The 13,599-nt window shown below is 45.5% G+C and overlaps 1 protein-coding gene across 1 annotated transcript in view; it reads left to right on the forward strand.

The window, feature by feature from the left end:
* The first annotated feature begins 262 nt into the window (after positions 1-262).
* The window catches only part of IBR5 (indole-3-butyric acid response 5), a 49,766-nt gene continuing 36,429 nt past the window's right edge, over positions 263-13,599 (forward strand). Inside the window, exon 1 of the mRNA XM_086810613.1 lies at positions 263-761. Coding sequence (XP_086666739.1) covers positions 510-761 — 252 coding nt within the window. The 5' untranslated portion in view covers positions 263-509. The remainder of the gene's footprint in view (positions 762-13,599) is intronic.

Consider the following 13,599-nt stretch of genomic DNA (forward strand, 5'->3'; position numbering starts at 1 on the left):
GGTGGGACTTGAACTCGGGTGCATCATGGCCTTTATAAGGGCCCTCGCACTAATCAATCTGCCCCACTTGTGGGTGGCATAAAGGTCGAGAGAGAGAGGGGGGGTATTAACATGGTAGAGAGAGAGAGAGATTTAATAACAAAAATCGTTGTGTTTTTTTTCAGCACTACGGACATTTTTATGAAATGATGCGGAACGTGCTAGCATTATTTGAAACGTTTGCATATGTTTACTGATCCATCGAAACGCCGTACCCGTCTCTCCTCTTTCTTTATTAAAGTCCTCGCGGAGTACTACTTCCTCCCTCAAAATAATATCTGAAACTCTTTGCCATGGTGCTGACCCCTTATAGATTCTAGAACAGCTTCCATCAGAAGACATAAACAAGGTCATTACAGAAAGCTTCGTCCGCTGGAAGGGTAGTTCTGATAGTGATCATTTTCACACACTGAAGCCGATCTCCGGACAACAAGAACAAACGCAGGCCAAGAGAGAAGGGAGGCGGAGGGATGGTGCGGAAGCGCGAGAGGGAGAACCCATGCTTCGTGTGCGGGCACTACCACAAGTACGAGGACGGCGAGGTGTGCGGGGTGTGCGGGCATCGCCTGCAGGACGCTGGCGAGAGGAGCCCTTTGGGCGCCGCCCAGACGCACAGCGCCTTCTCAACCGAGATCCTCCCCTCTTTCCTCTACCTTGGCAGCTACGACAACGCCTCTCGCGCCGAACTCCTCAAGGCCCAGGGCATCACTCGCATTCTCAACGTACGCCCCCCCCTGCCCCCCGCCGCGGCGCCTCGCTTCCTCTCTCTCTGCTGTTTCATGATATCATCATCAATTTCTTTACATGAGCTGCTACAGGAAACATAGCACCTTAGAAATTTTGCATTCATTCTCTTCATAATTGGTACATGCTTGACATCGACGGAGATCATGAATGCTGAACAGCTTTTTTTGGGTCTTTAGTGACGTACTTTCTGGGACGGCATGCTGTTTAAACTGTTTTTTTTAATAAGGAATATGTGTTTTGTGCAGTGTTTCTTGTTTACATTCTGTCCAACTTAAATTATTAATTGGCCGCCCTGCACCAGGCTGCTGAACTAAGTCAGCCTCTTTTTGATGCCAAGACCGTGCATTAAACTTGTTGGCAGTGGTTTTGCAGCCTGCATAAAACCATTTTGTTTAAATGAACGGGTTCTAACGAGGACTAGCAGAGTTCTTTGACAGGGACTGGTTGCCAAGAAAAGACCCCGGCAGGGCAGGACCGGATTTTGGCCAATGGACAGCTGTGGGAAGAGCACAATCTGGTTTGGGAAAAGTTTTCTTTTGTTCCTTAGCTTTTTTCCAGCGCTTTTTCTTTCTCATGGTCATGGACTAGCGGATGGTGGCTTTAGCCGATACGGTGTGGGTGCACGACTAGATAATTAGATAGCTACAAGATAGCTACTCCTGTAACTAGACATTGGCCTTGCTCCAGGTTTAAGGGGATCCGGACTTCAACTCAACATATGGCTGGTATTTGTAGATTGTGGAGGATGGCCATCCTGGACGTGGACCAGTTGGGACACTTCAAGCATCACTCTGAATGTCGCTCATGATTTCAAGAGATTAAGTCACCATGGGAGCAGCATGAGAGTCTACATTCAACATAATCTTGGGTGAGCCAAGCTGCTCTCTCAAATCCTTGATTTCTGTCATGTTCTCTTTAGATAGGCGACCCTCACTTCATTTGTGAGTCTGGTAGAGGGCAGCCAGTGCGTGCATCCCATGCATCTTTTGCTTTAACACACAAACAGATGTGAGGAACTATATCCTCTTCATGGACAATGCAATCAGGACATGAGCAGATGCATCTCACGTATCCCATCTTCAATGTTACTATTTAGGAGCGGGCAGATTTGCAGGTTGCGCAGGTGTGGGTACCCGCCACTTGCGCAACTTGCGTATCCCATCTCGTTTGTTCCTGTGTAGGAGTGGGTGCAATTGCAAGTTGTGCAAGTGGCTGCTTGCCACGTTCTCTTTTTGGAGGAGTAGTTGGTGCAGTTGCATTTGCTGGGCGAACTTCGTCCCCTATGCGATTCTCCAAAACCCTTTTGCTACAAGCATATGTTGCATCATGTATGTCCGTAATGCATAGTTGGACCCATCCAACCGGTCCTCTGCGGTCAACATCTCAAATACATCATTCTTAGCCATTTCAACTAGCTCAGATTGTCTATTGGAGAGATACATGTCTTCAACATATCCTCCATAGTCTAGCTTGTCCTCTCCGTTTGACCATCCGACTTTGGATGATCCAAAGGTGACATGCTCAGGTATGTTTCCAATTTCGAAAACACTGATTGCTAAAATTGTGAAGTGAATTTGGGATCCCGGTCATTGAGGATCTCGTCGGGAGTCCATAGAGCTTATACAATTGCTCCGCGAAGAGTTGAGTCAACTCGTGACTCTTTACCCGACAAGTTGGTACGGATAAATCTAGCCATCTTTGTCAATCGGTCAACAATGACCTAGATTGAATCATTGCCCCTACTAGTCTGGGGTTACCCAACTGCAACTCCATCGAGACACTTTGCCACTTGTTTTGAGGAATTTGCAAAGGATGCAATGACCCTCTAGCTGTAAGCCTTTCATCTTTATTAAGCTAGCACTAGGTACGCTTCCGCACGTAATTCTCAACAATGGATTTCTTGCGTGGCCAATAGAAATGCCGGCCAATCAAGGCTAAGGGTCTATGTATGCCTGGCTGTCCCAAGACCCATACAAATAGTGTCTCTAGATTTTCATTGCATGGAGAACATATTAGTTAGGGGATTGTTTGAAACGGGTTTCGTAAAAGTTTCAAACGCGTTTCGAACGGGTTTCGTAAAATCAGCCCAAAGTTTCCTACCTACAGGTTTTTGCATGTACAAAATTTCAAATATATACTGTATAAAATATGTAAATACTAAAAATAACACTAAATGCATAGAATACATGGAAACATCAATTTGAATTCAGCCTACAGTCTTTGAATCACAAATAACAAAAACCATGTAATCATGCTAACATAGAGTTTCAATGCTTCAAAGAATTACGTTTCAACTTTAGTCCACAAAGATTCCCACGGCTTTCTTTGTCAAAAGTTTCAATGGGCTAAGCACCACTGCAAACCATTTGTCGAACTTCATGGCATGATGTCAATCTAATGGTCTTCCAATCTCTGTGGCAACTTTGCCTTCCTTTCCTTTACTTGTCTTGAGGAAACTGCATCTGAAAGAGTAGGCTTACGAGTAGCTTCCTTGTCTCCTCCATGATAAATAGAGCATGTAGCTCTAGATCCTTTTGCAATGGTGACTCGAAGATAGGCTTTAGCAGCTTCAACTTTTTCGACTTCAGTGGCTCGATCCTTGATGAAATCTTCAAACATTTGAGCCCTTCTTTGGTGCTGTTTCCTTTTGGTTCGCCAAGCAAGGAATTCTCTGAAAACAAATCATATGATTTGCTGAAAGTCATGGTACTCTTCGGATGACCTTGGTTTCCATCCTGAAGTTTTGTATTGGCCTCATAGTTGTTCCCTCCAAGTGCAAATCAAATCCAAAACTAAGTCCAGATCAAGTCCAAGTCCATATCCATGTCCAAGCTATATGTCTAAATTCCATGTTCATGTCCAAGTTCTCCATGTCCAAGCTCTATGTTCCATGTCCAACCTCTAAATCCACTCGCTCATCCCATGAATAATCTCCACAATACCTATAGCCTTGTCGATGACGAAAACCATGGAAAAGCTCTTTCTGGCAAGAAAATTGATATAAAACCTGTTTTAATGGTTGTTGGGTGATAAAAACTTCCAAAAGCAGTTTTTGGGACTTTTGGAGCAGTTTTAGGGTTTCTAGAATTTTTAGGATTTCTGAAATTTTGTCTGTACAGTCTGTACAGCTGTACGGGTCAGTACAATCGCACAGAAAGATGGTGATGCGGCACTATAGTTGCTGGAGGCGCTTTGATATCAAGGGGTAGCAATGAAAAACTCCATGATTTGGTTCATAGATGGTGATGAAGAAGATAATCTCCATGCTTGAACGAAGATGGCAACGCGATGAAGAGATTCTTCTTCAACTTGATGCTCAAGAGAGGCTCAAGTATTTTTATACTTGAAGAGGGCTGTGCTTTTTGCCAAAAGCTTAACCAAGCTGTTGCTTTTACCTTTTTCCCTTTGCTTCCCACTTTATAATAAAATATTACTCACTTTTGTCAAAGTTCTTAAACTTTTCTTTTCTAATTTCAGGGCCTTGCTTTGGACGCCTCGATCAGGTAGTCATACGCCTCGAACGCCTCTAATCGTTAGAGGCGTGCCTCGTAACACCTATGCTGTATGTATCCAAGGATCTCAAAGAATCCATCCTCGGAGAGCCTTAGGAAGTGATCTCTGTAGAACTCACACTTCTTACCAATCTCTGATGGAGACACCCATGTCTGGTAGCCCGAGTAGATCTAACCAGATGATTCAGTTGATCTGTCATGAGAGATCAAGGTAGGGGGAGTCCAGGCTATACTGAAATGGGGGGAGACAGTCCATCTGTATGCCATGTTCATGAAACCACTTGACTATCTCAGAGTGCATGCATGTGTCGGTAATGGTGGTGGCCATGTCGCTGAGGAGGAGGGTAGTCCAGCTCGTCTCAATCGCTCCCTCTCGCAATATAATTGCATAGAGGACTCTAGTGCTAGTCATAGGAGGCGATCTCTGTCAAGCATGTATACATGCTTAATATAAGTGAGTCTAAAAAAGGGCATCTGTAACTAGTGGGGCCACCCCACTCTACATGTAGTATGTCATGTGGTACAGATGGCTTACTCCTGATCATGCGTGACAACATCATCACCTGCAGCCTCTCTAAGCTCCTCCAGTGATCCTTCCCTAGGCCTGGCCCCCAAAGGCTGCACCATACATAGCCGCTTGTCGTTCTAGAGTATCAAAGAGCCAACACTTTGTGCGAGGTTCTTGGAAATGTGCCTAGAAACACTGTCTCTCCGTACGGGCTAGGGAGGCATGCCCTCTCGCAAGTCGATCAGCAGTTGTGGTCATGCAGAACAAAGGGCCTGTAAAAGTGACTCCTAGATACACATACTTTTGCACAATCTTCACTGGGGCATCTCTGTATATGAAAGAAAATCGTGAAGCGACCGCAGAAGATGTGTTGAAGAGCATAACCTTGGTTTTACCCAAATTGACTGGAAGGTCTCTCTCCCTGCAAAATCTGTCCAATGTCGTCAGCATATAGCAATATGGGCACTAATGTCCGAGCCGATGGTGAACCTCTACCTCCGAAACTATCCACAAATATTGCAATCTCATCAATGTATAGGCCAAAGAGTGTAGGTGAGAGTGGGCAGCCTTGCTGAACCCCAATAGTGCTACATATATCTCCCAAGATCCCACCGGGTGCACATACTTGGCCGAGTACTGCCTCATATAGTACCATCACACCCCATATCATCTCATGTGAGAACTGGAGCTCTTGCAAGCGTCCTATCAGACGGGATCGAGGGACGGAGTCAAAGGCTTTGCGGAAATCCACAAAGCAGCAATACACATGTCTCTTTGAGGACCTCGCCTCCACTATGATAGCCCGTAAAGTAAAGATGTGGTCCAGCGTGGAGAAGTGTTACATGCGGAAGCTCTGAGATGCTTCTTTCAGCCCTAAACACCATCTAGAACATGCTGATGCAAAAACGCAAATAGAAGGGGGAGAGAGAGAGAGAGAGAGAGAGAGAGAGAGAGAGAGAGAGAGCTGGAAATTCAGTATTTCATATGGTACAAAAAGGTACATCTGTCTTGCAGCGCTTGGCTGCCTCCCATGAAAAGGTGAAACACCTAAACAAATCCTAGTTCTATGACCCAGCCAACAAGGGGCTGAATGGACACAACAATGAGCCTTGGTGCCTTTTATAGGCTTGGGAGAGCACCCATGGACTGGCTGATTGCTTGTTGGCCAGGTCCACGACATGATATTCAGTATTTAAGCTGCAGCCGATAGATCATCCTGGTCATCCGGTGCTGGCCGACAGCTCACCATGTGCTCCAACAGTGAACTCCTTTGCCAATTCAGCTACCTAAGCTCCGTAGTCTAGTTCTGCTCTTGTCTTTATCTTGTTGCCTCTTCAAGACTAGCTTTGAGGTGTGCTTGTGCATGTCTTGCACATGACATCCCCCTCTGCTAAACTAGATGACGGAATTCCAATCTGCTTCTTGGATGACTGTCATCATCCCATTCTATTCCTGGAGTCCCCTTGTGATCCTTCCTACTCTGGCAAACTAAATGCCCGGCGTGATCTCCAAATCCACTCTTAACTCTGAAGAAGATCTATGCATATGTTCCATCCAATCCCAAATCCGTTCCTGCCTTGTCCCTAAACACTATCTTAGTCTTCATTCCCGAGAAATGAGTCTGGCACTCTCACTCCATCCCTTGGAGGATCATCCTCCCTTGGAACCGTTGCCCGAAAGCCTTTCCCGACTCATAGGATTGCCATCCCCTTTGGGCTTTGTGGAACACCACCAACCAACTGTCAAAATACGCAGTGGAGATGATAACCAAATCTGAGACCACAAGAGCAAGTATAGTGCAGAAAATAGACAGCACAAGAGAAGGAGAGAGATAGGCGTGTAACTCTCCTCTATACACAAGATCCCGAATACTAAACAAAGATACAATGATGTGGGGGCCATGGGGCCATTTTATATGGCCCCATACATGCAGTCGGCCTATGCAAAAGCAGCCGATTGGGCCTACATGTCCACGACCAGCCCACTCCAGCAGTCGGCCATCTGCGCACAGTCAGCCAGCATCCAGATCATCTGACCAGCAGTCGGCCACCATCTGGATCAGCCGGGGTCCAGAAAACTGCCTCCCACACCATGGGAAAAATAGGGAAAATGGGGAAAAAATATGGGGAGTGAGGAAAAATGAGAAAACACCTATACAGGGCGGGCACACCCACAACAGAGGCCTTGGTGTCTGATAAAGATAGTAGATGACTTCTAACACCAACCTCCTAGGAGTTCTTCCCAGTCTTGTGTTCCTTGCCTTAGGCCTCTTACCTGTGCACTTTCTTGTACCTTGCACCTGTACACCTTCATACGGGACTGAATCTGAAACCGGCCTTCAGAAACTTGATGGGCGGTGAACACACTTAATCACACTTTAATTGCTTTACGAACTGGAATAATAAATTTGGAAGAAGAAGAAAATAAATAAGTGGAGCTAGAGTGCTCTTGCACAAAAGACCAATTGGCCCCAAAGCGTGGCACCCCCGCAGATATTTATTTATAACTCGAGGTTGGCGTAGCCCTTGTACAATTCCCGAGAAGATGCCCTTTTTCCCTTAGAAAAAAAAAAAAACTAATACAAGAGCTTTTGATTTTATTAAGCTCCTCTTCGAATAGCTTTTCCCTCTCTCTTCTTTTTTTAATTAAAAAAAATTACATGGCACTTAACGATTTCGAAATCCCACGCTTTTCTCTTTTTCGCGTTTGGGCTTCCCAGCGCTTTTCACTTGCGTTTGCCTTTGCTTGTGCGCCTGTCCGTCTGCGTGGCAGCCAGCCACCATCGCTTCTCTCTTGCGGGTGTGCCAGCCTTGATCTTCGCGTTCTGCTGCCTGCCTTGCGCTTGTTGCACAGCTTCGCTTCTCTCTTTCTCATGCGCTTGGCTACAATACGGTTGGAGCGCCTGAATGACTGCAGTGCCTGCCACGTCAGCTGCCTACGTGGCAGCGCTTGCAGCCTGCCTACGCTGTCAGCCACCGAGAAGAGCCTGCAACCATGGCAGCCCATCAGCTAGTCGCCACGTGTACCAACAGCAGTTAGGAGTACCACACACATGTAAGCTGCTTGTACCAGTGCCACGTGGCAGTGCCACCCTGAGAGAGAAAGAAGGTACACCTGCAACAAGGTAAGAGAAACACACATATACATGCACATGAACAAACACATGAGCATGCACAATCTGCATCCACACACATGTACAAACTTACACATGCATTTACAGGTAAACATGATTAGTGAATGCTAAACATGTTTAAAACATAATCACAATGCTTAAGAAAAAGAGGTAAAATACTCAGTTTTGTAACAGAACCAGTGTTTAGCCTTGCTGAGCCTGATGCTCTGATACCAATGTTACATGCGGAAGCTTTGAGATGCTTCTTTCAGCCCTAAACACCATCTAGAACATGCTGATGCAAAAACGCAAATAGAAGGGGGAGGAGAGAGAGAGAGAGAGCTGCAAATTCAGTATTTCATATGGTACAAAAAGGTACATCTGTCTTGCAGCCCTTGGCTCCCATGAAAAGGTAGAACACCTAAACAAATCCTAGTTCTATGACCTAGCCCACAAGGGGCTGAATGATAAAAAAACGATGAGCAAAAGAGCCTTTTATATGCTGGACATGACCATCTAATTTGGCCGACTGCTGGTCGGCGAGCTTCTTGGATATAAACCTGCATATTATGGCCGACCACACTCCATGTCCATGTGTGAAAATATACCCAAAAGGGGTATTTAACCCAGGCCAAAAAGGGCCACTTTATCATTTATATTATTTATCTGCTGGCCGACCAGCACCCTGCCTTCATATAAATATGAGGTGCCTCCTAAAGCTCTCCATGAACTCACGATTACTGATCGGCTGGGTGTCTACTCCAAGATTGCTCATCAGCGTTTTACTCTCCTTCTCCTGCTGGATTGATCACCCACTTCAGGACAGCACTTCAGCGTCCTTCTGTACCGGCTGCTGGTGTTGGAAAAGACCGCCTACAAACAGGTGGAACCCTTCCCTGCTGCTGCTGAACTGGACGCTTTCATCTGCAGTGTTCTGTGTTTTATCACGAGTTGCTGCTGCTAGTCCATGGTGCATATATCTGCGTTTTTCACCACAGCTTACTGCTGCGTTTTTACATCAGCAGCCATCAGGACAAGCACTTACATCTCAGCCCTACATCAGGGATACATCAGCGCTTACCTCTCAGCCCTACATCAGGCATATATCGGCGCTTACATCAGGCTTACTTCGGGATTGTCATCTGCGTTTTTTGGGACAGCAGCCTTCTCTGCTTGTTCGGAGTCTCACATAGAGTTCATGTACTGGACTTCATCTTTTATATACATATCACCATTGCATGCTGTGTGATTTGCTCTGATCTTTCATATATTTGGTCCTTTGGTCTCTTTTGCCCTCACATGGTATCAGAGCTATCGTGACCAAAAGGATTGAAGAGCTCGAGAGTACACAGCATGGATCGTCTACCCTTGATTCCGGAGGATTAGCCTTTCATACCAGATATTGACTCTCCTTATTCTGATATAGATCACACGAAGGATGGGACTCCTCATTCACTGGAGAGCCTTGTTCGAGGTCTTTCATTGGTAGATGACCAACCTATTTTCTTACCCTTGGCATATGGTTTTTCTTCTCCGATCATCAACCGTTTTCCAGAGGAGGATACATGCCCACAACCAGTGTGCCAGTATTGGACCCAGGTATTCAGCCTCAAGTGGAGAGCTCTGCTTCTCATTCTAGCCGACAAACTGGACTTCGGTATGGGGCTTTTTCTCAAGAAGGACACGTACCTCCTCGGTCGTTTGGAGATCCATCATCATCCCTGTCGGTGACCGCGTCAGGTTCGTATGTGCCTTTTAGTACGTATGTTCCTAACCCTACCTGGGTATCTTCTTTTGTAGCACAGGTTCAACAAACGGTACCATCAACTACCCTCGATCCCTAGCATTTTGTGAACCCAAACAGAGGAGGGTCTAGGAGTATAATTCACTCTCCAACTTCTAGTGGTCAAGGAGGTAACACTGTTTTCTCCTCTGGTTCACTTTCTGTTCCTACTCCTAATGTGTTATGAAATACTGCACAAATTAAAACACAAAACCCTCCCTTTCAACCCATATCTCTCCCTACTAGTGTTGGCATGCAATCGTCATTGCCTGCACCTCCTTTGGGTCCTGTGTATGGGTTCTACCCGACCCAGTTATCTTTAAGCACTATGCCCTCTGGCACTGCGGTACCACCCAGCATTCCGAGGTATCACCAACCCATCTTTAGCACTGGTGTTTTTCCCAATTATGTACCCTCTCCAGGGTTTGTGCCTCAACCAGGTATTATGCTGAGTACCCAAAACTTTATTCCTTCTTATGTAGCACCCTCGACAGGTCCTACATCTATGCCAGGTCCTAGTGGACTTTCTGGTTTTCTTCCTCAAAACTTACACTTTGGATATGATCACCAGTCTTCCTGGACTCCCCCACCATCTTTCTTTCGTGTTTCTATGTCTAGAAATGCTTTCACAGAAAAGACTCGTTTTAACGGGTCTAATTATACAACCTGGGCTAATCTTATGGAACAAGTTTTCACTTCCCAAGGTTCCTGGAACCTAGTAAAGGGATTTGAACCAAAACCCCACCCTTCCCTAGCACCTCCTGAAGTCATCAGCCATTTGGAAGCTAGAAATGCCACTGCTATAGTGGAGCTCATGCAAGGCCTTTTGCCAGAGTTTCATTCTCAACTCTAGCAGTTTCCCTATGTCTCTGAAAGATGGGCACATCTTGCAGAGAGAGATGCCGCACGTGATCGCACGCGTCGCATTGATCTTGAGCATCAAATTTAGATGACTTGACTGTCAAAGTTGCTGAATATTGGCGCCTTAACGCTCAGTATGCCACCACTGGTTCTGCCAAGTCCTAGGAAGATCAGGTTATCACTTTACTAAACAAGTTGCCGCCTAGCTTCTTTTGTTTTGTCACACAGACCATTAGTTTAGAACCTATGCCTAACCTATATGAGTGCGAGTGCCAACTCTTGCGTTTCACTCGGTTGCATGACCAATTTCATCCCAAGAAGTCATCCTCTTCCTCCACTTAAGAGGGGCCCTTGTGTCCATGTAACTTGGTTGAACACAATGCTAATCAATACACTTAAATACACTAAGATTTGATGGGCACTTGCTCAAATACAAGAAGTAAATTGTTGAATTGACAAGAGACACACAATGAGCCGGAACGGCCGACCCCTCCCTCAAATAAAGTATATTGATATTGGGAGAATCAAGTACATAGTGTCATGGGCATTTCTAACCAGATTTCCATACCAATGCATATGAATACAGTATTGCACACAAGTGGTTGTCGATGTAGACTTGCAATCCACACTACCCTCTCAAGTGCCCATGTTTCCTACCATCTGCTCTCTATTGTTCCACCAACACATGGTAGCAACAATCTGCAAGAGAGCACGTAGGACAAGAGAACACTACACAGGGTATGTGATCTTGTAATCCGGTTCCTCCCTCCTGCTACTTGCTTCCATATTTAAGTGTGAAAGCTTACCAATAGCAAGTAGAGTTGATGACAGCGGAAGTCTTCGCGATGGAAGTCCTTGGAGTGTTGAGATCTTTGATTTGTCACCTTTCTTCGCGACAAAAGTCTTCAAGAGGATGAAGGGAATCTTGGGAAAGCTTCCCCTATGGTTCAACTTGAGAAAGGAGGGTTGAAATTAGGGTTTTTCAGCAAAAAGACTAGAAATTACAGTAATAAAGAGAGCTTTTTTGCTGAATTTCAGTCATTGGGAGTGTGTAGGAGAGTGATTAGCATCCGGAAACACTCTTGGAAGCTTGAGAAACACCTTAGCAAGCTTGGAAATGGAGTTGGGAAGGAGAAAAGTGCAGAAAATGCAGCCCAATAGCCCTCATGGAGGCGCCAATCTCTAGAGGGATGAGGAGTGAGGTGGTGAGTTGTCCAGTGTAGGTGGTAGGCAGGTGCTTTGTGGAGCAAGCTAGAGTGGACACATGGCTGGTTACTCCCTTTGTACAAAGGGGATAAGGTCTGGGCGGTGGACATTGGGTTATGTCCACCTCTGGACATCAGTGTGTGTGAACACCGAGCTGGTCATAATTTCGCCCAAAACTTAATGAAGTGTGTACACACTCACTTATAAATTAGTGCTAACTCCTAAGGCTAGGTTTATGACCAATACTTACCACCTGTCACATGCCACATAACCATGTCAGCATATAGTTTCACACGCACGGTTCGCAGGCGGGCGTCCCCTTAACCGGAACTACACATTGGTCAAGCAAGCATGAAAACAGCATGCGATTTCAATTGCAAGCAAGCACATAAAGATGCTATGCAATGCAGCATTGGTATGGACAATCCCTATTCATGAGACTATACCGAAATAGACGTGCTCCAGGCAAGTACACGAGGTACCAAACCCAATGGAACACCAATCCACCAAGCATTTCCGGGCATGTACACGGAGGCACAAGTAACGGAAAGCCAAGTCCATAGTATCGCATGAGTGGCATCAATCCCCGGCATATACAACTGCCATGGACACGAGTCCAATGTACATACATGATAAGAAAGCACGGGTGGACCAATTGGGTGGCCAAATGGTGACATTTCCGTGGCAAGTCCATAATGAAATCCATTGTAATACTTTCCCATGGCTGCGTGGAAACAGGCAATGGCTAAAGCAAACCTGGTGCCTTTTGCCTATCAAATTTTACCTTTTGACAGGTGATACATGCACGTACATGTGCCTCTATGGTCTTCCGCATACCTGGCCAAAAGAAATACCGCTCAATCATGTGCGTAGTAGGCATTATGCCTCTATGACCAGCATATGGAGGAGCATGGCACTCATCCAAAACCTTTTGCCTCATGTCAGACACCACACATAGGCAATTATCTTTCATGAGATAACCCTCTTTGATCACATATGAGGCATGTGCATGACCAGCCATCAAATCAGCCCAAATAGTGGTAAAATCAGCATCCGTATGATACAAATCACGGATGGCAGACAAGTCCCCATGAGAGGCAACCGAGATAGCTGCTACATACGGCTTTCGTGACAATGCATCGACCACTACATTCTTCTTTCCCGGGGTGTGCAAGATCTGAAAATGAAACATAGAGAGGAAATTGGCCATCCTCATATGCTTCTCTGACAACTTAGTTTGGGTAAGAAAATACCTCAAACTCCAGTGATCTGTCTTCACAGTGAAATCAGCCCCAAGAAGGTAATGTTTCCATATAGTAAGTGCATGAATTAGAGCCAAGAGCTCTTTCTCATAAATGCCAAGAGATAGCTCTCCATCATGCAATCTACGGCTCTCATAAGCCACGGCATGTCCCTCTTGATTAAGGACAGCTCCTATGTTATTTCCAGATGCATCACATTTCACACTAAAAGGCTTTTGCAAATCTGGAATGATCAACACTGGACCATGAGTAGTTGCATCTTTCAATTTGAGGAAAGCATCCCTCTCTACATTAGTCCATTTGAACACGGCCTTCTTCTTTATCAAATCATGCAAAGGAGAAGCAATCCATGCAAAGTGCCGAATGAACCTGCGATAGTAAGAGCATAATCCAAGAAAACTACGGATCTCATGCACCGAACTCAATTCGGGCCAATTGCGAATTGCATCAATCTTTGCAGGATCCATCCGCACTCCATCTTTGGACACAATATGCCCAAGATAATGTATCTCTTACAAGAAGAACTCACTCTTCTTTGCATTTATGAAGAGTTTATGCTTACGAAGCTC

Source organism: Cibotium barometz, chromosome 16 (genome assembly GCF_041138505.1).
Source record: "Cibotium barometz isolate CiBa-2024 chromosome 16, ASM4113850v1, whole genome shotgun sequence".
NCBI classification, from domain to species: domain Eukaryota; kingdom Viridiplantae; phylum Streptophyta; class Polypodiopsida; order Cyatheales; family Cibotiaceae; genus Cibotium; species Cibotium barometz.